Source organism: Passer domesticus, chromosome 3, assembly GCF_036417665.1.
Source record: "Passer domesticus isolate bPasDom1 chromosome 3, bPasDom1.hap1, whole genome shotgun sequence".
Classification (NCBI taxonomy): domain Eukaryota; kingdom Metazoa; phylum Chordata; class Aves; order Passeriformes; family Passeridae; genus Passer; species Passer domesticus.
The window spans coordinates 106,879,058-106,906,452 of record NC_087476.1 but is presented as its reverse complement, the minus strand read 5'-3'; the positions used below and the strand labels follow the sequence as shown (position 1 = coordinate 106,906,452).

The following is a 27,395-nucleotide window of genomic DNA, read 5'->3' as shown; positions in this document are numbered from 1 at the left end:
GTATGGCTGTCCACCTATAAATGGTGTTTTCTCAGGCAGAGGATGATAGTGTATTTAGGGGAGAGCTCTTACGTTTGTACCATCCTATATTGATGGGGTCTGTAATCTCATAGCTAGTACTTCAGAAGACACATTGCGAGGGTTTATAGGTGCCTCTGCTTCTTGGCAGCAGTGAGAAGATCTTGTCCAAGGGAATTCAGAATTAAAAAGCAACTACATGTCTATCAGAGATGATAATGCCAGCCCAGTAACTCAGAAGGCATGGAAGAGGCACAGATCCTGAATACTGGCACAAAAAGAGAGAGACAGCTTTGTGAAAGGAACTACTAAACAGAAGGGAGGAAACAGAACAGCAGACCTATGTGTGTCATGCTTCCTCTAACTTTCACCCTCTAACTATTTAAATCACACTTCTACCACACTCTCAGCAATTACTACATTAATATCGGTTTCTTTTTTATAAGAAAGCCCTAGTCTAAAAAACAGCAAAATAAACAAACCATTGTAGATAAGGATTATATTTATTATCTTCACTTTCTGAAAGACCTGTATAATATAATCTCGTATAAATATCCTCTTAAGTTCATGTTTGTCTTGCCACAACTTGCACTGAGCAATTTTCCCTCCCCTGGAACACTGCCTACGTGCCTACTACAGTCAGAGTCAGATTTTTGGAAATGTTGCTTAACCATGCACCCATAAAAACACCCACACAGACACACCACTCCTACTTCCATTTTAAAATGAAGTTTAAAAGAAAATGGTATGAAGCAAACCACAAACACAGATGCTGTAAAAATAATAACCCCAGCCCAACAAGCTTCTAGCTTGAGTCAGTGTTAGTACTTCTTATAATGCAACAGATAACACATAGGGCTGTAGTTTGGACTAAATATGTCTCTATCATTTTTTTCAAAGAGCTGTTTACTTTCCCTGCCCCACAGCTTTCTTCTGAAGGGTAAGGTGATATAACTTTCTTGATAAGTGTAGTTATTTTGGTGCTTTTCTTTGCAGTGTGCTGTCTTTGCTTTTTATTTGACAGAACAGTTAACAGAAAATGTGAAATGTCTACTGAAAATGTTTTATTAATAGAACTAACTAGTTTACTTAGTAATATTTAATCAAAGTTGTTTCATAAAGAAAAAACCAACTAATTAAGGCCTCTGAGGTATCTAACGTTTACTGTCAAACCTCTCTTTTAGAAAAGTTTTTATTTTCATTTATTCTCACAATATTACATAGAACTCTTCAATGCAGTAGTATCTCTTCTGTCTTTGGCTTACAGTTCACTTTACCACAAACATTAAAAACCTATTTCCCCCCCATAATTTGTTCTCAAATATTTGGGAAGTTATTTTGAGTTCAAACTACTTGCTTCACAGGGCTCTTGATAAGTGCTTTTCACTGTTTGAAGTGTTCCTCCATTTGTTCTGAGTTCAAGCTTGGGCAACATTGAAATCCAGAAAAAATTTCCCTAAATAATCTTTTTGGTGAGGTCCATAAACATTTAAGTAGGGTGGGAGTTTTGGGGGGAGGGCAGTGGGGTGGACATGGGTTGGGTTTTTTGGTTGCTATTTTTCAGTTTGTACCTTTTAAAACTGTAGGAGACTATAGGAGGAACTTGAAAAGGGAAAACAAGTAGGTAAGAGTCCTCTGCAGGTTGTTGGTATTTCTGTAGGTGCCTACAGTTGTGTTTTGAAAAGTATAGGTAATTTTTGTTTGTGAGCTGTGATATTCTTGTTGATATATAGAGCTTTTTCTACACTCAAGGTGAACTCTGACTGAAAACAAAGTTCTTCTTTTGTTGTTACTCATCAGACTTCTGGAAATAGAACTTCTTTATTTGGCTTCAAAATAAGCTTGGGAGGGGGGTTTTGATTAGAACATAGCACTTCCTGCTTTGCATTTAGAACCAGAACTGTGGCTTTCCATACTTTGTTTCTGGTTCTTGTAGATTGCTTAATTTTTTAGTTCCTTCCAGTGCAGTAAAAGGGAGACTTAAATTGTATGAAAGGTGAATAAAATGCTGCTTTTCATGCTTCATTGGCCTTCCATGTTAAATTTTATGGGCAGCATTAAAACTCTTTTCTTTCCTTCATAGACTCTGCCTTTGTTTTAAGATGACAGTGTCTTTCCCTCCTTTTCTTCAACTCATTAAAAGATGACTGAGCAGGAGGGAGGAAAATAATAAAAGGGAAATGCTGATAAAACTGGATGGAATTTTGCTTCTGGCAATTGAAAGGGAGAGAGATTATGTTAGTATTATTTAAAATTTGCCTTCAGTATGTTTTTCACCACATTTCTGAATATTAATAAACTGGAGTGATCAAGGGAGAGGAAAGAGACCTGGGGATTGACTAGTTTAATTAAAAAAATTCTACATAACTAGACACCCTAATCTTCCTACATCCTCAAACTCTGGTATAAAAAGGACATTGAGAACTCTCAAAGTATTGCCATTAGCCTCCTTCTTTATCAAATATACTAGAACAGCCTATTGCAGACTGATGGAGTATCAATTATGTAAATCAATGTATGATCAATCTTTTCATGTACCTGCTTTGATATTGTAAGGAAAAGTCTGAAAATCCTTTCTTAATCACCAAAGTATATCAAAAGAAAATCAAGAAACCATCTCTTCTGTCCTCCATTGCTTCTGCTTTATTGTATCTAAGTTGCTGTGTTTCCCAAGCATGCGATGGGTAAAGTACAGTAACAAAATTGATGCACATGTGTGAGATATTTTTGAATAATAGGAAGAGTTATTTAGATCAGGCTTTTAATACTCTTATGTAGCTTTTTTCTAAAAGGAAGTGTTTAATTATTCTAGCATACAACTGGTAAAATAAGACTGGTTTGTTGGTTTGAGTTTCTCTTAATTAATATTTTTTACTTAAAGAAATTATTTATTTCCCAAGTTACATCTTCAGTTTTCCCTTTCTTCTCTTCTGCCCTCCCCCATATCCTTCTTCTTATAACTATTTTGACCTAAACATCCTAAAAGACAGCTGGTGTTTCTGCTTTCAGGCATCATAGAGCCATGGATCTTGGATGAGAAAACATAAATGCCTAGTGTCATTTCAGAATTGCTACAACATACCATGTGTTCTTTAGTCACGTCCTTAAAACAGTAAAAACTTCCTCTCTTCTCCTCATACTTGTGGGCTGTACATAGATATGTAGCTCCTTTATGGGTATTGGGTCCCTGTTTCAGCAGGTCCCTGGTGTTGTTATCTCTAAGTACACAGTGATGAGCTGCATATTAAAATTACTTTAAGGAGCAGTGTAACTTAGCGAAACAAATTGTCTGCAGACCAGTGATGTTCAAAAATAAAGGTGCATTAGAAAAGCCAATTTAGTCTGGTCAGCCACACTGGGTGACTTTTGGCATGTTTTTGTGATTGGCTATGCTGTTAAAGGGCTATATAATGTACCTGGTGAAACCTAGGTGTTAGGATATCCCACATATATTTGTTCAGTGCTCTTGTTCTTTAGCAATGTGATGGAAAAGCAGTGGAAACCATTGAAAATATTCCTTCAATGGAACAGACAAGTAAAGCTCTTATGCGGCATTGTAATATTTCATTTATTAGTTGCTAGATACTATTGCTGAAAAAAACCCCCAACTTTTTCTTTCTCAACTTTTCCTTTTTCCCAAATAAGGATTAAAGGCTTAAGGTGGCTGATTTATTTGACTGAAGTTTTCTCTCTGTTCCCAGCTTGCTCAAACTGTACCTTCAGTTAAAGTCTTCAAGCTGAATCATCCTATAGGCAGCTCACAGCAGCTTTTGGTTTTGGCATTCTGAGACCATGGAAATGTTTAAAAACCAATATTTCGTGCTATGAGTGACACATTACCTCATGGCCACTGGTGTCCTGTGGCATCTGGAGGAGCATTTGTGTACAGCTCTGGTATCTCAGCAACAAAACTGCCCACGCAGTCAGCACTCCTGGACTGGCAAAGAGCAGCTCCTTTGCCCCTTAAGGTTTTTAAAGTTTTTAAAAATGCAGCTTTAACAACATTTTTAAATGTGAGTTAAAACCAGATAACATTGTACCTAATTTGTGTGCTCTAGCAGGCTGGATTTATTCCCCTCTGGCTTTGTAAATCCATAGTTGCTGAGCATGGGTTGGCAGTGCTGGACAGGGTGATTCTGAGGGGCTGGGGGAGACTGCAGCAAACTGTGCCAGTACACAGAATTATCCTCTTGGGTTTCATCTTGGTAGGTCCTCCAGGGTCTCTGAGTTTGCAGTTCATCACCTCCCTCCTTCCCTTTCAACCCACAGTTGTAGCTTGGGTTTTTTGGTTTACCAGAATAGCAGAAGTGGGTTTAGCCCTTCATACTGAGGCCTTGACCCGCTGGCCCCCCTACACTCAATTTTTAGCTTTGTGCTGATCAGAGGATGCTGCTGACTTAAGGTGTTAAATGCAGCAGGTGATTTCTTCTATGGTTTTGGAGATGGGCTTTTCTGAACAAGCAATAGGATGAAAAACAACTGCCAAGTGTCAACGTGCTCTTGGAAACCCAATATACCTCATCCCAAGTTCATTTGGAGGGAAAATAAAAAAATAATCCATCACCATAAAAAACCACCATCACCTAAGTCCTCCCACCTGTATGCTTTTATTGTCTTCCTGTCAGTTCTGGTGGGCTGAAACATCTGATCCCAGTTCTGATCTCAATTGTTCTGCCTTCAGTTGGGATAACTTTGTCACTTGGTACCTTCCAAAGATGATCAGGATAGAGACATGACTATCTGCACGTTTCTGCCTATTGGCAGAAACAAATTGACAAAATTAGCCTTGAAATTTGAGTGGTCTGATTAAAAGCCTGTGGTGATCAAATATCTCGTGCATACTTTTTCCTTTAGTCAGTTAATGGTGATGGCCCAAAGCCACATCCTGCACCATGATGAAATAAAGCCACACTGTCAGCTAGTCACTTCAAAAATGGAGCACTGCAGCAAGGAGTAGTTGCAAAGAAGGTTCTAACACCAACAGGTGTTATTATAAACACCACAGGTGGTTTTTGGAAATGCAGAAATAAAATGTTGACCTGGGGGGCCCTCCAGCTGAGCTTCAGTGCTGGTCTTTTTGATATCAAGCTGTGCAGCACCTCACAAGGTTTCGTGCTGGAGGGAAGCCTTTTTTTCTCATAGAAGCCTGGCTGGTTTAAGGCTTTGTTGCATAGTTGAGTTGTGTGGGCAGAAAACATCTGCGAACAGCTCTGCACACAAAAACTTCATGTGCTTTCTCCAAAGGGCTCTAGGAAAACCAGGTGGGTAGGGTGGTGAATGGCAGGAAGGCCAGGTGATGCCTTGTAAAGGCTGACCTAGAACAGAGACTAGATGGAGCTAAAGAATAAAGTAGGTGTTTATTACAAGGCCTCAATGGATACACCTTGGGCAGCACAAGAGCCCAGCCAGGGCTACACCCAAGATGAACCCAAAATGGTCACAAAATGGATGAGCGGTCATGGGGTCTCACACTTTTTTAAGTTGTGGTCCATTAGCATATTGGAGCTAATTGTTCAATTATAGCTCTAGGTTATGAAGTCCCATCCTTATTTTTCTCTCTTCAGTCCACCGTTGTTTATGCTCTTGGGCCTGAAATTTGGATCATTTGTCCTTGGTCCCCAGATAGAGAAGGAATTGTTTTGTCTACCTGCTCTGTGAAGAGAGCTTACCATCCCCTAATATGAAGCTCAGAAGTACACTCTAAAGAAGTACATTCTAAAGAATCCAAAAAATAGAAAAGCTAAAACCTGAGGCATCACAGGTGGAAAGCCTAGGTGATGGACACCTTGAGCACCTTTCTGCAGCTGCCACCTTCCAAGTGTCAGAGGCATAAAAATGGCATGAGAATGGAAGTTCAGTGGGGTTTGCAAAAGTAGAACTTTGCACTTCAGCAAAAACGTGTGGGTAAGAGGTAAGCACTGGAGCAGAAAAAGGGTTTCACCAGCCAAAGTGTGAGGGTAGCTAATGCGTGCCCTGGGTGGTGTGAGCTTTACATGTGTGGTTTTAGCTGCTGAGCATGCTCTCTGGGGAAGGACACCCACATATGAGTGCTAATTCAGGCATTGGTACAATCTTCCTATTTCTGGCATTTCAGTGGCTTTTGTTGGCAGGCAGAAGGGGCAAGAGATGGGCCCAAACCAGGTGGTGCAAGGAGTGCACCACTGGATGATGCTGGGATGTCTTTAAAGGGAAGGGAACACATCAACCCTGCAGCAGAGATGGGAGGCTGAGTAGAAGGTGCAGGAGCAGAGAGGAGTAGAACAAATGACCAGAACTGATGTAATGAAATTTCCAGTGGGAATTAAAACCCTTAAAACCCTTAAATTAAAACCCCTAAAGGAGTCAGAGTATGGAGAGGAAGAAAAGTTTGGTTTTATGTAGATTTGTACTTAAATACTTTTTTTTTTCTCAGTAATAGATTTTTCACAAGAAACATACACCACTGTTACTCCAGCTTTAAAGATGCAGGCCTTGTGTAACTGCATAGCTGCATGTTTAATTACTTGTTTTTAAATGGCACAGCCACCTGATCTGAACAGAGGCAGAGACACAACAGATACTGGGGACCCTTAATGCTTATTTGAGAATAGGGAAAAGCTACAGTTAAGATGATAAACCAGGGAAGTAACTGTTTTAGATTCAAACCTAATATTATTCTGTTTACAAACTGTATCGTGAGACAAATACATGAGAACTTACAGCATAAGGGCATGAAAGGAACAGGAATAGGGGATATATGTCAGAGAGTTACAGACTGGAGGTAACAGAGAAAGCTGGATGAGAAAGGTGAGGGACTAGATCCATTAGTGTGCAGTTTCCCTATGTTATAATTTAAAAAAACTGGGAAGTTTTGAGGTGATGAGAATGTACTCTTAGTATTGTTTAATTTGTTTAATCTTCTTGATTAACTTAGATGTACTTTTTGCACTTCTAGCTCTCTTAGTCAGGGTAACGGAGCGATGCTGCCCAGAGGATTCTTTCCGGTGTCTGGATTTGTCCCTTCCCCAGCTTTCCTTTGTGGGCTCTCATGTGCTGCTGATATGATAATGCTTATGTCAATAGGTCAAACACACCTTGAGGGTTTTTGGGGGTTGGGTTTTTTTTTGTTTTTTTTTAATATAAAAATCATCTCTTCCAAAGGAAAAAGTGCAAACTGAAATTATAATCAGCATACTTTTGACAGTGCAGTAGAAAATTACATTTATAAATATAAATTACAACTAAATATTTAGTTGTCTTTAGAATTTTACATAAAATTAATACAGTAAAATACAAATAAAAATACATCCATCAATTTTTTTGATAAGTTGTCATCATAAATTCATAATCAGCTCAAAATCAGTTTCACAACTGCTGAACAGTGTGTCTGCTGTTGGTAAAAGTTGTCTGAGTTGCAAGAATCAGCACTGGTTTATCATCTCTCAAGTTCTGCTTCCAAGATTTCTCCCCACGTGTCGACATCCATTGGATACATGCTTTTCTCTGGCAAACTGAATTGTGAAGGAATGTTGCTGTATTTCCCACTAAGCCATTCTTTCTTCACTTTGCTTTTCCAGTAGTTTCTCAACAACGTAATCTGGTGGAAAAACACATAGTCAGATCTCAGAAAGGAACCAATTTAAACTGCATTCAATATAACAAGTTTACACTAGAGGAGTAGTGCTAGAAAAGGGATTTGGAATGTGCCTTTGGAAATCTAGACTTTAAGTCCAGGAAGGTGAAATGCTGCTGAGAAGCAGAACATGTTCTACTTCCAACTTTTCTGTTCCTGCCTTAATTCTTTGGTGGTCAAGATGAAAAACCCAAACTAGGAATTTCTTACTCTTTAAAAAAGGCACCTTCCACTTGCTATTTAGGTTGTGACCTTTCTTTTGTTTGGAGGCTGGCTGGGTTCTTCTCTTCTGCCAGCCTTTAAGGGCAAGAAAATGCAGACTTGATGTGTTTGTAGCTTCTATTTCAAATGCCCTCCAGATAAAACAGACAATCAGTGCGGGGATTTCTGGAAATTGCTGTGCAAGGGTAGCAAGATCTATACACTGAAAGGGTAACCCTATCTGCTCATGTCTGTGTCTCACATTGCAGAAACTTTACTGGAATGTCAGAGTCCAGTGGCCACTTTTGTTTCTTTTGCTGCTGCTTTCCTCTCTTCACCCCTCCAGTGCTCCCAAGCACACCAGCTAAAATAAGGTGAGAGATTACCCCATAGCTGGCCCAGAGTAACCTGTGGAACCAGCTACCTCGTCTGCCTGATCAGTCCTGATCTATCTTAACTTCCAGGCTGGATTCAATGGGGAGAGATCATTCAGCAGGTTCTGGAGCTGAACCTGCTGCAAACTCCTCAGAGCAGTCTGTGGGGAGATTTTCTAAACAGTTTATAAAAGCTCCTGCTCATTTCCTTTCCTATTCCCCATTTTTTTTTTCCTCCTGAATGTGTGTCACTTGAGCTGTATTGAGACAGCATTATCGAGGATGATTTTTCAGGAAGTCATTCCTAACCAGCAGATCTATTTCCACAAAATACAACCGGAGAGCACACCCTGCCTATCGGAGTTGTTACCCAGTCCCTGCCGGCCCCATCTGCGGGAACTTTGTCCCGTGTTAGGGCTGGTGTGTGACGAAGGTCAGCGCTGAGCCTGTGCGGGGCAGCAGGAGGACTAATGCCGAGCCGGACAGGTTGTGTCCTGGGTAGGAAAAGGGACAGCCTTGCTTTATCTCCCGGTGTATTTTACCAGATGTCCGTCTGCCGGGATGCGCTAGCGCGCCACGCTGTCACCGATCCCCCACAACCCCGGGATGGGTGCGACAGGCTGATGTCATTTCCTTATATTTTCTATTGGCCCTCAGCATTCTCGTTTGTGTCACTGCCGGTGTTCAGGCGCTGGAGGTGGATTTACCTTCCAGGAGTAGCCGTGCCCTCGGTCGCAGTCGATCTCCCGCTGGCAGACGGCGCGCACGGCCAGGCAGTGGTGCCGCCACAGCCGCTCGTTGCTCTCGATGACGCGGTGCCAGCCCTTGCACGTCACGGACGCGTGGCACAGGCTCTCCACATCCAGCCCGCTGAAAATCCGGGAGGTGATCTCGGGAGGAAGGGCAGACACGAAGTCACCCAGTGCTCCTCTCCCTCCCTCGGCGCTGTCCCGGCCGGCGGCGCGCTCCGCGTCCATCCCCGCGGCCCCGGGCTGGGGAGGCGTCACTGCGGCCTCTCTGTGCGCGGCCGGCCGGGTGCTGGGTGCCTGCCTGCCGCCATGTCCCCGGGGCTGCTTTCGGGGCGAATCTCCGCAGTTTCGGGACCGCGGAGGCGGCGCCGCGGCACGGCCCGGGGAGGCCGCGCGTCACGGGGCGGCCGCGCGTCATCAGGCGGCGGCGGCGGCGGCTCCTGCCGGGCTCGGCACCACCTCCGAGCCTGTCCCTGTCCCTGTCCCGGCGGCTCCGGCAAGCCCGAGGTGAGGCCGGGCCGGCCCCGCAGAGCCGCGGGCCCAGGGAGCGACCCCCGCTCCAGGGCCCGCGCGGTTCGTGCCCGCAGCCGCGGGTTCGAGGCGCAGCGCTGCAGCCCCGAGGGTGGAAGGGGCAGGGAAAGCTCGGCTCCAGGGAAGGGCAGCGAGGATGATGGGGAGAGCGGAGCATCTCCCGTAGGAGCCAAGGCTAGGGGAGCTGGGCCTGACCAGCTTCGAGAAGAGACGGCTGAGGGGGGACCTCAGTCATGAGAAGAGTGCCAAAAGGGTGGACCAGGCTGTGCCCACTGGTGCAGAACTGTAGGACAGGAGGCAATGGGCAGAAACTGATGCACAGAAGTTCCCCCTGACTGTAACGAAGAAGTTCCTTTCTGTGCCGTGGTTGCACATGGAACAGATTGCCGGCAGAGGTTCAGGAGTGTCCCTCAGTGGGGATATTCCAGAACCATGTGGACGCCATCCTGTGCCGTGTGTTCTGGGATGACCCTTCTTGAGCAGGGAGCTGGGGCCAGATGACCCCCGGTGGTCCCATTGAACCTCACCCATCCTGGGGTTTTTGTGAGCCCCGGCTGAGGGCTTAGCCCTTGGTGTTTCTCTTCACAGGGCCACAAAGAGAAAGCTCAGCTGGTCAGTGTGTCATCTCTGCAGTGCAGAAAGTTCTGGAAGGGTTGGCAGAGACTCCCCAGTGCTCTGTGCAGGGAATACTGCAGCAGTTAAACTTGTTTTTCCCTGATTATTTGTGCTGGTGAATTGAGTAGTGGAAGGGCAATGTGTTGAAGGAAAAACAGTTGAAGTTTGGGTGTGCTTTCAAAACCTAAAAAGCTTTTTAGATGTAGTGGCTCTGAACTGCAACTTTTGAAACTAGCACCTGTGAATCTAGTGTCACCTCAGTGCTGCAGGCTTGTAGCCTGTAGTGAGAACTTGCTGGGAAGTGCTTGATTCATTGGGCATCTGATCCTGAAAACTCCATCTTAAAATTGTTGCCTGACTTTTAGGATAGGATCAGATTTTGGGGAGTTGCGCAGATTTACCATAAAGCAAATTCTAAGATGCAGTTTCGGCTTTCTCGAAGTTTGTCATGGCAGCAGCCAGTGTAAATGATGTACTTAAGCCCCAAAACACCACAGTCGTGGTCAGCAGTTATTAGAGAGTCTTTTGTTCAAAAGCCTTCAGGTGTGAGGTAAAAGGAAGATGCATTTATTTCCTCTGTAAGCTGTGTTAAGAGGATGTTGAGAGTCAGTTTCAAACTGCATTTGTTAATGGCAAACATTAACAACTTTTAACAACAAAATACCAACTTCTGTGTTTGAGTCAAAAGTGCATGTTTATATTTGTAGTTGTGTGAGTAGACAAAATTGATTTTGTTTTGTCAGAAAAACATCAGGAGGCTGATGCAGAAGCACCAACTGTTCGTGCTGTTGAGATGTCCTGTATTCCGTTATTAATGGAATGTTCCAGCTCTGAGGTACAGGGAGCCACAGAAACGAGGAATAATGATGCTACCTCCAGATTTGTGGTGGGTGTCATTAAGTTTTTAATGAAGTTTAATATTTGTAAGCATGTACTGAAAGCTATGTTCTCTATACAAATGAAATGTCAGCCTTTGCTGTAGTTGAGATCCCTAGGGTGGACTGGCTCAGGAAATTCAAAATGATAATGTTGTTTTCAGTAAATAATGAATGTGACTTTGGTGCATTTGCATTGTTTTAGAGATTTAGAGTCTGGTTACTTTCTGGAGAAATAAACTGTAGGAATGCAAGAAAGGCTTTTATGTTTGTGGGGTTTGGGTTTTTTTTTCTTGGACAAGTAGGCTTATGTTAAACTTGCTCTTTCTGATATATCTATGTAGGGAAACTCTAGAGCAAGGTGGTGGTAAAGCTCTTCTATGAATCTTTCAGTTTGTAGCCTTTTAAATATTTATTCTAAAGATCTAAGAAGTTCTGTTATATTTTGTTTTGTTTTTTGCTGAATGAATGTTCCTATAAATGTAGTCTTTCTGAGTGGGTGGAAACTCAAAAAAAAGTAAAATATTTGAGCAATGGTCCCCATAGGAAAAGTAGGTGGTTTCCCAGACTGCTTTTGAAGGGCATAACTGAGTACAAACTGTGGTCTAGTTTTCCACCACTCTTCTGTAACTGGATAAAGGCACTAAACAGGAAATGTTCTTTCAGGTTCCTCTTTCTCATGGTAATGAAAGCAAAGAGTCAAAATCTGTTCAAAGAAAGAGAGTGCTTCCATCTTGGATGCTGGAAAGAGACCTTGTGGTGCAGAGGGTTTCCAGGCCTGTTATGACAGGAGGTAGGTTTGCAGCGTGATAATGATTGCATTCCAATATGCATTTCTGTGCTTTGATATGATTTTTTTAATTATAATGGTGGTGGTAGGAAGTATTAATTTGCTACTTCTCTTTCCATGCTCTGTGTGGGGCAGCTGACAAAGACTGACTTCTGTTGTCTTCTTTGTCATCAGTCCTGTGGGTGTGATAGAGCTCTTTTTCATCAGTTAATTTTCTTTCTGTTCTTTTTGGTTTTTGCCAGATAATAAACTTTGTGCAGCTGAGTGTTGGGTGTTCAGGAGCCCTTTCCTATAAACTTGCCTATTTTGTATGTAAATTCTAAGTAGTTTCTCTTTCCTTAATTCCTAGCATTCTCCACACCTAAGTCACTTATGTTTTGCCCTTCTAAATGTAGATTGTTAATTTCACAGGTTTTAAAGGCAGAAGGATTTGGGTGGTGTTGCATGTTAGATTTTTAATCATGACTGAATCAAACTTGGTTATTTAGTCCAAAATTAATTTCTAAGAGGAGCAGTTCATGACAGTTGATAGATTCTTACCAACTTAAGGCTAAAATAGTGTTGCATTCCCTCCTGTTCTTGTGGGAAGAGGAATTGCTGGATGTGTCATGTGCTGCTGCCTAGCAGCAGTGGCAGCAGCAGAAGGCTGTGTTCAGTCAGTCAGTGGGACACACAAGGTGCCTATGCATTGGCACAAGCTCAAGAAGGCTTTTTAATCTGTCTGCCTTTGGTCCTGGGAGCTTTTAAAACTGCCATTAGACAAACTTTGTACATGGCATTTATTGCCCTTGGGACTTTCATTGGTGGAGCAGGAGGGCCAAAGAAGGGAGAGGGGGAAAGTATTTCTGTCATTCCCTGAGCCAAACACAGCACACCCCACCCTGATTTCCCTTCTTGGGGAGGTGTGGAGTGGTTTGGGTGCAGACTTGAGTTTCCTTTGCTGATCAGTCCAAGTGTATGGACTGTGGCTGGTGAGTGTGTGTCTGCTCCCCTGTGTGCAGCAGCTCTGCTCTACTGACTCTTTCCAGCTGCTGTTTCTGCTGAGATGCTGTTGTGGATTTGGCTCTTCATACCCAAGCAGGCCCACAGGAGTATGTTTTGCAGTGTCTGACCAGTTGCTTATTCTCTCCTGTTGTAAAAACAGGTGTCTGTGTGCACTGATGAGGGCAGCTGTGGCTTTAAACACCTCAGTCATGTGCCATCCACCACACTGCCTATGCTTTTCCTCAAAGGCTAGTTTGGAAAAAAATTATAAGATGACAAAGAAAATCTGTGTTTCAGTATTTTTTCTTTCTTCTCCCTTCTAAATCTAGACTGTTCCCTCCTGCCATATTTATATAAAAATTGCATGGTGTTGAGTCCTTACTGGTGTGATAGTTTTCTTATGTTTGTGCTTTTGTTTTGTATTTTTGGGGGAGTTGGGTTTGTTTGTCTATTTGTTTGTTTCTCTGCCAGTACTATAAGGTTTGCCATATGTGTGAATATAATGTTTATTTCAAGGACTGAATGCTTTGGTTGTGTTTGTGTTGAGATTAGGAGCTGTGTGGGTGAGATGTATCTCAAGGCCTGACCTTGAGGGAACTGAGGGTACATGCAAACATTGGAACTGTTTAAAAAGCCTTTTTCACAACTGCTGCTGTTTCTCATGCCATGTGCCCAGTGTTCTGCTTTAATGATTTCTAGTGTCAGGATTTCACTAAAAAGTTGCATTCCAAAATACCCTTTTTCTTTTTTTTTTAAGGTAGTAGAAAGAAAAAAGGCCAAGGAAGGGGAGAAGGTAATATAGAGTCATTAAAATCAGAAGTACATGTACAGCAGAAGAAAAGATTAGCTTCTGAAGAAACTACAGAGGATTTTGAAGGTGGAGAGCAAGATCAAGGGAAAAGAAGCTGCCTTTCCATCCCTGTTCCTTCATCTCAGGTACCTTTTTTGGCTCAGGGCAGAACCATGATATTGCAAAAAATGAGAATGTAGTTGGTAATGTCATGTTGAAGGTTGGGTCTGCAACATAACTTTTTGTTCTATGACTTCTGATTATGATTTGTTGTTTTGAAATACTAGTCCATTGGATAGCTCTGTAGCAAGGATCATGGAAGCCTCAGAGATTTGGTTTTCTGCATTTCCTTCAAAGGATCTGGGACTTGGGCCCCAAATGTCCCACGGAAGTACCAGACTGAGAGCTTTGCAGCAAGAGGCAGGAGCACATGGGCCAGAGCACTGCTCCTGGGAGTGGCTGGTGGCTTTTTTCTGAGAATCTTCTTGGGTGGGTGATGGTGTGAAACTGATGCAGTGCAACACTGGGCTTTGCCCCAGCTATTGCACTCTGTTGGGTGAAGGTTTATGGTCAGATGAGGATGGTGTGGCTCAGCAACTGCTGTGTTTCAAAGGGAGGTAGCATGGAGTGTGCTTATACCACCATCTCAAAATCTGAGTCAAAAAAAGGAAAGGGGAAATAAAAGTAACCTGAAACCCAGAATGATTTGTGGCAATGTGTTAACAGACCCTTTGGTCCAGCTGGTCTAGTCTCTCTGTGATCTCACAGTACAGCTGCATTTATAGGCAGTTAAATCCTTACTAACAACATCCTGCAAGTGGTGAAAAGAGAAGTATTGCTGAAGTCAAACAAAGCATATTCTGGTGAGAGCAAGCTGAGGGTTTCACTGACTTGTTTCCTTTAAGTGAACCACTTGGGAAGGTTTTTTTAATGACTGGCATTAAAATTGCCTGGGTGTGTTATAGGATCTGATAAAATACTTAAAATGCTTCTGACACTGAAAATTAAGGGGTTTTGGTTTTAAGGTTAATTGAAACAAACCCTGCCTGCATGGAGACCAAGTAGTAGTAGTAGTTTTGGTGTAACAGTGGTCTACTAGGTCCATTAATAACAGCTGCTGAGCTGTTTTCTCTTTGCCAGGTTATAAAATGAGTGACTATGTAATGAATTATTCAATTTTGCAATTTGTAAGTAGGAAGCCTTACTTATTTTCACCTAATAATTTCACAAATCATTTTAATTTCAAGTACAATTTAAGAAATTGCTTTCAGAACTTGGCAGAGAAGCTGATGTATTAGGGCAAGCAAGAGTAGTAACCATAAAGAGCTCTGAAAGACTGTAATTTGGATATCAGAGCCTAAATCATGGTCCTGCTGTCGTGTTTAAGAAGATTGAGAAAATGTTCTGTAGAGAAGAAAGCAAAAATATCTGAATTGTTGTGGTTGGCAGCAGCCACCAGGGGCCGTCCCAGTGCTGAGAGCTGGTGGCTTTTGGTTTCCCTGGATCACAGCCTGGTGTGTAACCAGGGACTCAGCATGTGCCTTCTGGCTCCTTATGTACAATACAGGCAATGGGTGGAAATATGTGGTAGGGAACTCAGAAGTGGTAGTGGCAAATAACAGTAATTTATGCTTTCTTTTGCAAAGGAAGGCTTATTTCTTAAATTGCAGTTGATTGCTGAGCTGTATTTTGGGAGTTGTCTTTGTCTCCTAGTTGAGTCACTAAATATACTTCTGTCAGGATCATCTGATGTTAATGCTGACTTTGCCCTTTCTTAATCAAGTTGCTGCTCAAATGTAATTGGTTTTGGATAACATTTTATGAGACTTGCTTGGAAAGGAACAAAATCAAGTAGGAAATCACTGGTTGATTTTCAAGCTCTGCAAAACACACCTGTGTAAACTAAGTATAAATTTACTGGAGGGGAAAGATAGATAATAATCTTTAGAAAGCACAGACATTTGAATAGTTCTATGATGTATCAAAGTAGTTCAGCCTTGAATGTAATATGTTTCCAGGTAATGCCTCAATTGTCAGGACAGTGTTTTTTCCTCAGTTGTGTATCTCAAATTCTTTTTCTAAAGAACACATTTCTTATTTTAAATGTACCATTTTTTTTTTCCAAAATTTAAAATGCAGTATGTGTCAAAGCTGAAATATTTGCTTAATGGTGTCTGTGACAGACTGTTGTGATTTAGAGTCATGAGCTGAAGCATTTAAGATGTATCAGTGTGGGATTGACCTCAGGGTATGTGTCCTGAGTTCCCATATATCTTCTATGTGGATAAATACATATATACTCCATGTATCTTGGTGCTTAAATTATTAAGAAACACATTAAATTAGTAAGTGATTCCTTAATAATTTAAATTGATTCATGGGTAGGAGTCTACATTCTTCTACAGTCTACTACATCTTCACCTCTATAATCCCCATTAATTTTTCAGGAGCAGTACTTTAAATTGTAAGTTAATTTAAACTGTTCTCAACCTGAGGTGATGAGAGAACAGGTCATGTGAGGGAAATGAAACTGAGGAAGGAAGCTGTTAGAGAAGTTTTTCTTTTAAGATGTGTTTTTCTTTTAAGATAAGTTTTTCTCTGTGTGTTTTCTGAACTTGCGGTTTTCATTCAGCAGCTGTGTTTAGCATGAACTTGAGTTTAGGAAGTGGAGTAGAAGATTTTTAAAGTCTAAATCAGATGAATTTTCAAGGTCCTTTCTAACTTGGGCTGTTCTGTGACTGGTTTTGAAAGCGGGGATGATGAGGCACAGTTTTACTTCAAAGCTTTTCATTCTGAGGAGTGTATTTTCAATTTCTCTGAAATGTAACCTTGTTCCACAGAATACATCTAGATTTCCTCTTGAGACTACCATGAGAGATATGGAAGGAAGTGGCAAGATTGGAACAAAGAACCCTGGAGATTCTCTGGAAAAAAAAGATAGGCAGCTGCATAGCAAAAGAGTAGGTCAGATCTCCAGTAAAGACAACAGAATTGAGGAAACAGAAAACAAAGAGCACGTTGCTGGTTCTACAAGCCGACAAGCTCACTGGGACAGGACTTCCCAATATCTTGGTGCCCAGGAAGGGATTCTTGAGCCTGATGCAAATCTGGACTGCAGCACTGAGATTTCTGATTCAGCCAGAAGTGCAGATGCTTCAGAAAGCTCCAAACAGGTGCAGCATAAGAGGATACCTTGCAAGTATGGAAGTGGCTGTTACAGGTAAACAAAATTAATACTAGCTTGGTCTAGCTTGTTATTCCGAAATAATGTATTAGCTATGGAAGAGAAAACTGTAAAGTTGTTATAAGCTTTGATTGTGAAAAAAATATGTCGTTGAACAGGGGTTTGATGAGTAACAAATAGCAGAACATTAATTCTAGAAGGGTAAAAGGAGGAACCAGCATGTCTTGCTAACTCTTAATACAACCCAAACAAGGGATGAAGTACTTAAGCAAACTAAAAGATGAAGTGTTGCAGGAAATAAAAAAGATAAAGGTCCATTATAAAAGGAAAAGAAATAAAAGACCTGTATGTATGGTGTGAGGTACTAGCAGGGAGAAGAGATGGAAAAGGTTCAAATGCCCAACATAGACCCTGTAGGTCTGTTTTTTTAGCAGATGAGACTTAGATGAAAGATTATTGTGTTTATTGAAGTTACTGCCTGCTTTGTGATCTGAATGTTTAAAAAACTTAGTATTTGTCATCCATAAATAAGCAAGAATTTCTGTTATTATAACTTGGTGTTTCTGCAGTTTTTTTAAAGTTTTCAGTCACCCCTAAAACCAGCACACAGCAGACTTAGAACTCAAGGTTAACCCTTATCTGGACAGTCTTTGGAAATACTGCAAGTGAGGAATAACAGGGGTTTTTCCTCTTCTTTTCATTCATATCCTTTCAAGATGGACGTGGTAGAAGGTTTGTCATACAAATGTTCCAGAGAAGTTCCAAAATACCAATGCTGGGTGCCTGGCCTCCTGCTAGTTCTTTCTGCCCAGAAAAAAATCTGTGGTGTCCTGTGGTGTTATATTGAAGGGAAGGCTGAAATCTAGAGGTGCTCGTGAGTCTAGAAAATGCCCAGTGACCTGTGAACTACATTTAGGAGAGCTCTAGATAATCCTGTGTACTTCATAAATACAAAAGACAAGGCTAATCCAGGAAACAGCGGATCCTGTGACTTTTTTTATCTTCCCCCAAGGGGCTTCAGAAATAATAAAAGCAGTGAGTTTGATTAGGAACCAAGCAAGAACAAGTGACTGGCTTCCTGTGTATTTGGTGGGCCTGATGCTGAGATAACTGAATATCAAAATTGTAGAGCTGTTGTGTTCATGAGCATGAATGTGGTTTTCATGTAACTTTGACATATCTCATTTTTCCCCTTAATGATTATGACAAAAGCATGTCTTATTAGACAGTTCTGTTGATCCAGTATTGCAAATGCAGCCTCTGGTTTGCTCCAGCTACTTTGAATTTTGCTGAGACAGGTTTTGCCCTGTGTGGGTATTAAGGAGATTTAATGCTCTGCTATGAAGAAATATTCCTTATCTTTAGGAAGGCTAATCTTAGGTACTGGTAATAGGAGCAGGAGTCTGTGCACATTTCTTCCTGGATCTCTTGATTGTGGAACATTTGGCAGTAATGCTTTTGGAAACTATTGCTTTATAAAAAGAAAAGAATGTTCTGAAATAAATAGCAGTCTTACTTTGTCAGAGAAGTTTGTAAATAGGGAGAATCAAAATGTCAGCTTTGATCTTCAGGAAATATTATGAAACTCAACTTGTTTGCTTACAGCAAAAGAAATATGCTTTGTAGTCTGTCTTTGTATTTGCTTTTAGTTAAGGCCCCTAAGTAATGGTTTCTGTGTGGTGGCAAAAGTGTGTTAGAGTAAAGATTAAATGTTAGTTCTAGTTATTTGACTGCATTTCTATTAGCCTGTAGCAAACATTTAGCAAGTAAATGTGTAACCTATAGTTTAGTTTCTTCATTTATGAATTTGAAAACACTGCTTTTGAAAGAGTTAAACTTGATGGTCACCTCTTGCATCAAGGAGTCTTCTTGTGAGCTTTGTTCAGTGTCACTTTCTGGGGTGGCCAAATTCAAAGGAGCTGCTGTTGTCATTAGCAGACAAAGTGCTTTGTGTGTGTTGTAGCTGCCTTTATTTGTTGTCAAGGAACTCACCCTCTGAATGCTGTCACGTGTTTTTGTCTGCTGCTTGCTTTTCTGAAGTTAGCAGAATAGGGAATTACAAATCTACCACCACCACCCTTTTTAAGGGCCACCACAGAAGAGGTATAGGAGACCTAAACTCTCATCTCTGAAACTGGAACTCACAATCTTCTGCAATTCTGACTGGGGGTGTGTAAATCTCTCCAGAACTGTCAGAGCAGGGAATGCTCAACCAGTGTTTGGATTTGTTTGTGGGGTCTTCTAAATACTTTGCTGGTTGTTTGTTTATGAAAATAAGTATTTTTCCTTTCACTCTTAAGCTTGTAAATCAGGCAGATAAAGACCTGCATCTGTCTTTTTTTTTTTTTTTTTTAGTCCCGTCTCCTATATTTTAATTAAGAGGTAAAATATAGAACTTACAAACATGTTATGTGCAGTCATGGCATAATTTCAGGCTTGAATTCTATGGCTTTATAAGCAGTGCTGGTAATTCATTACATTTTCACTAGGAGGTTCTTTCAGTAGCTGAAGAAATGAGCCCATGAGATGGCAAGGGATCTTCTGCATGGGATTGTGAGGAGTCAGGGATTCTGAACTGGTCAGTTAAATTTGATTTATAAAAAGTTTTTAAAGTTGCTTTTGATAGCTACACAGATGAATAACTGTCTTAAATATTTCACTGAGCAATACTCAAGTTCTGCTTGAGGATGTTTGCATTGATCCTGAAGAAGTTTTAAAGTTTTATTTGCATAGTTTTAGTTCACATAGTTTCCTGCATCATGAAGTTTTGGGTACACAAATTTAGAGTTTCTGTGAAAGCAAAACTGCAGTAACTGTGTCAGTATGTTTATATGAAGGCAACAGTAATAAAACTTTCTTATTAAAATAGGCTTTTAATTGGTTACTTTTCATACAAGTAAAGCCTAATGCTTTTGTTTTGATCAAATGAATTAACACAATGCTGTGCATTGAGACTTTGCTGTGAAACAGTTAACTTTGGAGTGCAGCTTACAGTGTAATTGATGTGCTCCTTTAACTCAAATATCTTATGTCTACAAATATAAAAAAACCCCAAACAAAACCTTTAAGGAAGAAGCCTTAGGGTTTTTCTGAGAAAAGGGAAGATGCCTCGTTATTAGCTATGCACTTCTCTGCTTCCTTTTAGTTTGTAGGGTATTGTTGCACTACACATAGAATAAGTATAAATTAGCCAGGTAAAGCTAAGTTAACATAGGCTGTTTCTACTGAGCATCTGAGGTAGGACACATTCAAGAGATAGGACATGTTTGAGGTGCTCCACAGGTAATGTATAATTTGAGGAGCATCATCTACTGGCCCAAGACTCCTGAAGCCTAGTGACAAGGACTTGTACATCATAACTCTCCTGTTGCTCTTCCTTCTTGCTCCCCTACTTCTTTTTCTTACCCCCCCCCCACCGCCCCTTCAATAATGTTTGTTTGGTGTTGTCTAAGTAGGTCTTGAAGCAATGTTTTAAAAGGAAATTGATATCTCCTAAAATACAAAAAATCTGCTAATTGACAGCTCCTTCTTAGTCCTTCTTATTAGTCTTATTAGACTAATTAGTCTTATTAGTCCTTCTTTCCATGGCAACTATGATGTTTTATGTATCTTGATGTAGGAATAAGGATTGAAATTAATTCAAAGAACATCAGTTGCTGCTGTATCCCTTTCAGAAGATAAATTGTATTTCATGTGACTGAGAATTCTTGCTATTACTGCAAGTATGTTAGTTCTGTGCATTAAGAAAACAAAGTGGCAAATGGCCTCTAAATGATCTGGTTTCGTCCCATTTTTAATGGGGAAAGAAGTAGGCAGCCAGTCTGAATTTGTCACAAGAAGTGATGTTTCATGATAATTTGTTATGGAATAAAAGACTGCAACCTTGCAGTAGTTTCTAGTGAAACATTATTCAATTATCCTACAGTTTATAGAAGTAACAAAAGACCAGGACTTACCTATGTAAGTAGATCCAAGTTACACTGAATTTTTGATAAGTTGCTTATGGAAGAGTTTATCTGTAGCTTGCTTGTGGAGTTTCCTCAGTGAAAGATGTCTGGCAAATGGAGATTTAAATAATTAATACTAAATAGCTGGTATTTCTCCAATGCTAAAAGGAGGTCTGAATGGCCAGCAGAGTTCACAGTGTTTAAGTCATCCTTCTGTAAAAGCTGTAACAAATGCTCTTTTGTTATAGAAGTAGTTGAAATGCTGAAATGAATATTGACTCTCCTCTATGAAGTTCAGAAGAGGTACTTGTGAGTTTAAAGGAGTTTCTCTGATCAGTGAGGAAGTTGCTGTGTATGGAGGTGGCTGCACATGTCCTTGACATATTCCATACCTGCTTCTAAATGCAGCTGTGGCAAGCCTAAGCTAAAGCAGTAACTACTCTGTAGCTGAAAGTTGTTATTCCTCCTGCTTGAGGCAGGCAGCTCACTTTTATAATTTGCACATACATACTAGAGGTTATGTGCTCTGGGAATGATTGTGGTAATCAATAAAGTATTTTGCAGATGTCTTTTAGAAAATAATTTATTTAAAATCTCACATTTCTTGCTTCTCAGTATTACACTTGGAAAAAAAGTCTACAAGAAATTACAGGGAAAAAGTAGATTTGCTTTTGCTACTAGTATGTTGATTTTGACATAATCTTTTTAGCCTGTTTTATCTGTCACATGAATTTCTCCTGAAGTGGGAACTTGATTTTCTGTGTTCTTTTTAACTCCACTTACAACAGTTCTAGAAAGAAGACAACTCTTCTTTAAGTGATGTTTATGACTGCCTAGTCTTGAGTGGTGTGTGTGCAACGCTCTTGCCTAGAAGTGGTAGAAATGTTCTTTCAGTGATGCATAAATTTGTGTTCCCTACACGTTCACCTCGGGTTCAAGTGTTGCAAAGCAAGAAGTTGTGGATGATGGTCTTGTGTTGTCCTCACTAACACTGGTGTGAGTCAGCTACACAGGAAGTTGTTAGTGTCTTATGGTACAACTTCATGTTAACATGCTAATTTGTAATTCAAATAAAGTCTTTTGTGCATGTGTTGGAGGTCTGAAACTTAGTAGGAAATAGGAAAATTCCTGGTTTAACCTCTGTTGCAGCAGGTGCTAAGACAAAATTTCTTCTGTTGTCCTGAAAGTAGGGCATACATTCTGCATCAAGTTAAACATTAAAAGCTGCTCTTCATGTAATCACAGAAAAATGAGCTGTCAAGGATTCAGTAACATGTTTTATATGTCCTCTTTTGTGTTGAAATGGGTCAGTTTCAGTGTGTGTTTGTCTTTTGCAGGAAGAATCCCATTCACTTCCAGCAGTTCAGTCATCCTAATGATGATGACTATCACGACATGGGGATAGTGGCTCAGGGTGACGATGACAGCCGGCCTGAGTGTCCATATGGAACAGCTTGTTATAGGTGAGAAACACATGCCAAACGGCTCTTCTTGGTTAAGAATGTTCTCCCCTGCAGCTGCAGAACGACAGTAAAATAATGACTAATTCTTGATGTTTACTTTGGCTGTAACCTTCCAGAATTTACTGAGGTCACACTGCTACCCTTAAAGCACCCAAGTCTGTGCATATGTTTAACATTGACACAGTAAAAATCACTATTTTGGTAGTTATGTCAGCTGTCAGAGATGAAAACTTGGCTGTTCAAAGAGCCTATTCAGTGACCTGGAGATCAACACTGTGTCTCTGTTCAACATTCAGTAAATTGTTCTTTTATATAAGCAGTTTATTGGTACATGCTGTTCTTGATCTGTAACTTTTAGTTTAGATTTTGGTAATGTATTTATTGTGATTTTGTAAAAAAACCTATTTTAGTCAGTATTTGACTTGTTACAAAGCATAATTGAGGTAACAGCAATAAAATACAGTTTGTGGCTGACTGCTGTTTCTTTTAAGCACTGTTGATTTTCTTTGAAATATTGTTGTATTCCATTGTTTTTCAGTATTTAGGTTTCACATATTTAGCAGAACTGCATAATTATCACAATGGACAAGAAGGTATATTTTGAGGCAATAGCATTTCTATGGGAGAATATTGAAACTGGTGGCTTCTGTTAAAGATTGTTTCTGCACAGAAACATTTTGTCCTGGAAAGTGTGGTTGTCCTAAAAACCATTTCTCCATGAAATGTAACAAAATGAGGACAGCTCTTAGGAAAAAGCCTTGGTGATACTCAGCTAATGCAGAAGAAGTGGTTCTCTTAAAAACACCTATGAGATGAATTTTCCATCTCAGGCTGAGCGTTACAGACTTATATCAGTACTGAAATTGCCAACGTGCTTCTCAGGAGTACAACGGATCTAAACCCCAAACTGGCTCTCCTTCCAGATGAGACAACCTCTGTGTTGCATTAGTTGGTAATTTCTTAATCTGTGTTTCATTCTTTGGAGATAGAGGAAAGGAGGCACCCATGAAAAATTGATAATTATTTTGATGAAGCAACAGATATAATTTGAAGGGGTTTTGTGTTAATTTTGTTGTCCTTATCTGTTGGCTATTAATTGACTGATCTAAATGCTGTGTCTTGAAAATTATCCATAAAATGTGGAACAAGATGATGGAATCAAGCTTTTACTGTTTTCTTCTTTGCAGGAAGAACCCCCAGCACAAGCTAGAATACAAGCACAGTGCACCTCCAGGTGGGCCAATTTGTTCAATATTACAGAATCACAGAAAATTCTGAATTGAAGGGACCCACAAGGACCATCAAGTCCATGTCAATAAAATGCTTTAATCTCCCGTTAGGGAATAAAGTTGCATTTATAGCTCCCTCTGTATTAGGATTATTTTTTTTTCTGGGATTTTTTTTTAATCAGAAATTCTCAGGTAAGATAAAATTTTAAAGTATTCTGATGCTCTAAACAAAAGACTGCAACCATATCTGTCATCTTTTTGTGTTGGGTTTTTTTACCAGTGATTTTCTTACTGTGAGAACTAATTCTTGCATATATGTTCTCTTGAGGCCTGCAGGGAATATAACTAAAACTGAATTTGAGTTCCTAATCTAACACTTTGTAGTCTTTTTATATTCTAGTAACTCAATTTGGTGAAAAAACTCAGGGGAATGTGCTGTTTACATTTTGTCTGCTCTTAAAAATACTTCTTGATTTTATTTTTTGGGGTGCTTTCTCTTGATTATTGGATTGGAGTTTTTCCACCTGAAATCCCAGTGTGATAAACAGTAGTTTAGAGCAGAACACTTAGGAATATGTCAGGATAATGCATTTTACTTTGAAGATTCAGGGCTATGACATTATTAAGAAAAAATAGCATTTATGGAAACAGTAGTGTAAAATATTTAAATGCCCTAATACATTCCAATTTCCTGCTTAAAAACAGAATTGATGACGTTTGTCTGCAGATGGCAGGGGTAATAATTTTAAGAACAATTTATCTGGGTAATCTCTTGGGAATGATTCAAGACAAAAACGATATTTTTGGGGCATCAGAGTAGCTTTTATACCTATAAGTAGAGCACAACCATTTCAGCATTTGTTTCATAGGTCAGTTTCCTGTTGTAGCAGTTTTAAGAATAACCCTTATGGCAGGGTTCCCTCTGTCCTGACTGACAATTTCCCTTTCTTTAGTAGCTGGAAGAGGAACACGGCAACGAGCTTCAAGCAATGGTGAGTGTATTCTGTAGTTATGAGTGGGCACATCAACCTGGGACACAGTTGGTCTGCTGTGGCTCTTTTGGCATTTAATAGTGCTGGAGATGCTTGATAATACTTAGCTGAGGAGAAAGTAGTCATTATTTTAGTAAAATCTTTCTTGTTTTCTTACCAGTAATACTCCTTCAGTTGCATTTGTGCCAGTCTTCCTGGATAATCACACCTGTCTTTTCCTGGAAGCAGATAAGAAAACAAACGTTTTTTAAGGAGAGACACATATGACTAAATGGTGTCTTCCATCTTCACTCTTTATCTTCACTCTTTACACAGCAGCCATAATAGGGTGAAAGGAAGCCAGTATTTCATGCACAGCTAGTTAAGGTTGCCTTGTAAGGAGCGATTGCTCCTGCAGCATGGAGATACTCCCTCTGACCTTTAAATAACTCCCGGGTGATAATCTGCACGTGCTGATGAACTTGCTTACTCTTACAGTGAGGTATTGATGTTTCAGGGCTTGTTAGGATCAAAGTATAGAAGTTTCTGTATGTTGGGGGCACACAGACTCAAGTTTTAAACATGCTGTCTTGGTTCGAAAAGACAGATTTCTTCTAAGTAAGGCAGGAGCCTCCCTTGAAATGGAAAATATAAACCCCCTCTCTCTGAAATATTATAATTTTAAATTAAAAGGCTCTCAGGCAAAGACACGGGGATAGGAACAGTTCTTTACTAGGAAAACTGAAAATACAAATGCAGTAGTACAAAGAAAAAAACACTGACAGAGTCAGAATACGACCTGACACTCTGTGGGTCAGGGTGGTGGTAGCAGTCCGGTTGGATGGTGGCTGCAGTGCTCCTGCAGTGACAGATGTGGTTCTGTTGGAGCAGTCATCCAGTAGAAGGGTGCAGTTTTCCTCTGAAGGCCTGGTAGTGGTGTAGATGGGCCTGGTCTTCCTCTGGGAATGCAGTGGAGAAGAAAGCTGCTCCTCTGGGAATGCAGTGGGAAAAGGCTGCCTGTGGTGTTCCAAATCTCAGATTATATCCAGGTAGGAATGCTTGATTCCTCCCCCTGGGTGGAGCTTTTCACAGTGGGATGATGTATTTTTATCAGCCATGCAGTGAGACACAATGGCCCATTAAGAGAAGATATTTCCCAGAGAGAGGATTGGTTGTGGAACAGATAAAGAAAACTGCCCAATTAACAGAAGATAACCACCCCACCTCTAACAGATAGGAGTAGAATACCCAACCCAGGACACATGCTTAGGTCTGCTTCCAGGATTCTTTTGTGTATTGTCTTCCAAATGTGAAGCTTCTTCGTATGCTTTCTAAAATGAAGTGAGCTTTAAAGAGCAGTCTGAAAGTCTGATGCTGTGCAGTCTTTGCTTTCAGTGGCCAGAGTAAGGCAGAAGGGTGTAGAACTGTTGCATTTTGAGTGGGAGTGGGAACTGGCTTGCCTTCTTCGAGATCACCAAGGAGTGGCTGGGAATTTCCTAAAGAAATTTTAAAAATAGATCTGCTTTCTACAGAAAGTAAATAAAAGTGCAAAGAGTTGTAGTTAGCTTTCTAGGCAAAGTGTTTTGGCCTCTGTTTCTCTTCTGGGTGAATGCAGGAAGTTGTTTTAAACTTTCCACTGAGAAATTTCTTTGCCATACTGTTTTCTTATCAAGTTTGTGTGCACTTTAGCTATCACCAAATATTTGCTATGCTTATATCTGTGCACCAGCATATTCTGACGCATGTTTGTCACCTGTGTGCTTTAGTGCATCCTGTGATCCAAGTACCAGCCCCATCCTGATCAGAGGTCTGTGGTAGAAATTTGTGTTGCAAAGGGTTGAGGCATGCACTGAGTGGTGAAGATTTCAGAATGAAGCAGGCTGGGCTGTATGCATATCTAAAAGTCCAGATCTGTTCTTGAAGGTTTTAAATTGCAGCTGTGCCTCTCATAAAACCACATTCCTTACCCAAATAGTAGGGTGCACCCTACACCACACACCCTGTGTGTGCAGCTGATGGTCAGGCAGGGGTAACTGAAGGAAGAAGGGCTGCTCTTGTAGCATGTAAAACTTGCACACAGAAGTGAAATTCAGTCTGTCAAATTTAGCTTTTCTTACTAAGAACGAACTGTGGAAGAATTGATATTCTGCACACTCAGGAAAGAAGGGAATTCATTTATTAAGTTCTGTTTATATTTACTATTTTTAAAAAATGTAATGTTTTGTTGACTGGTTTACTTAGCTCTGTGGAAGGCAAAGTTTATAAAAGGTGGTGCTCAGCAAGTTCATACCAGAGGCCATCATACCACATCCTGCAGGGTCAACAGACAGTAAGGGCTCCATTAAACTTTATTTTGTCATATTTGGCACAACTGCACCGTTAGACACAGCAGGATTATATTCCCTGCAAGTGTATTTAAATTCCACCAGCCAAGAGAAGAGGGGAGCCCTCCACATGACAGTTAACATGTTTAGCTTTTAAGTCTAATTGCTACCACAATTACCTGTAGAGAATGTTTTGAAAAACAATCTGAGGAAAATTACTGGGGAATAATTATAAGGAAGGAATTGAAAAAAAAAAAAGTCAGAGTTCTGCTGCTGTTAAATTGTCACTACTGAATGACTTCTCTGGGTTGCTGCTGCTGAGATGAATAACACCCTGTAGCCGTGGAATATGCAGGATTCTCCTACATACTTTTGTGTAGGTTTTCTAGCAAGCTGATAAGCTCACTTCAAAATAGAATGTTTTGGAAGGAGCAGTCAGCAAGCTTCTTTTTCCCCACATCAAGGAGATGCTTCCATAGAAAGTTTCAAGGTCATCTTTATATAGATCAGCTACTAGAGAAAAGGCAGAATTGAACTTAATCATCAGCTTTAGGGGCTGCAGGGCTGAATTAAACTGCAGTGGAAAGTGGAGAGGAAAGGCATAAAAGGAAGTGTATCACTGCTAAAATCAAAGTGTTGATATATGGGGAGGGAGAACATAGTATGCACTTCTTATATTTGTAAGAAGAATATGAAAGGTGTCAGTATTTCGCCAGCATTCCTGCTTGTGTTGTAAAA

At 40.5% G+C, this 27,395-nt stretch overlaps 1 protein-coding gene across 5 annotated transcripts in view; it reads left to right on the top strand.

The window, feature by feature from the left end:
* The first annotated feature begins 88 nt into the window (after positions 1 to 88).
* APLF (aprataxin and PNKP like factor) overlaps positions 89 to 27,395 on the top strand; it is a 30,264-nt gene continuing 2,957 nt past the window's right edge. Inside the window, exons 1-8 of one of the 5 annotated variants that reach the window (XM_064414899.1) lie at positions 89 to 958; positions 10,844 to 10,986; positions 11,642 to 11,772; positions 13,511 to 13,685; positions 16,380 to 16,759; positions 22,008 to 22,133; positions 23,321 to 23,367; positions 24,316 to 24,354. In XM_064414899.1, coding sequence (XP_064270969.1) covers positions 895 to 958; positions 10,844 to 10,986; positions 11,642 to 11,772; positions 13,511 to 13,685; positions 16,380 to 16,759; positions 22,008 to 22,133; positions 23,321 to 23,367; positions 24,316 to 24,354 — 1,105 coding nt within the window. In that variant the 5' untranslated portion in view covers positions 89 to 894. Of the gene's footprint in view, positions 959 to 8,660; positions 8,704 to 8,749; positions 9,091 to 9,138; positions 9,462 to 10,843; positions 10,987 to 11,641; positions 11,773 to 13,510; positions 13,686 to 16,379; positions 16,760 to 22,007; positions 22,134 to 23,320; positions 23,368 to 24,315; positions 24,355 to 27,395 lie in introns of those variants that run through there. The other 4 variants (XM_064414900.1, XM_064414898.1, XM_064414897.1 and 1 more) reach the window with 4 other exon arrangements.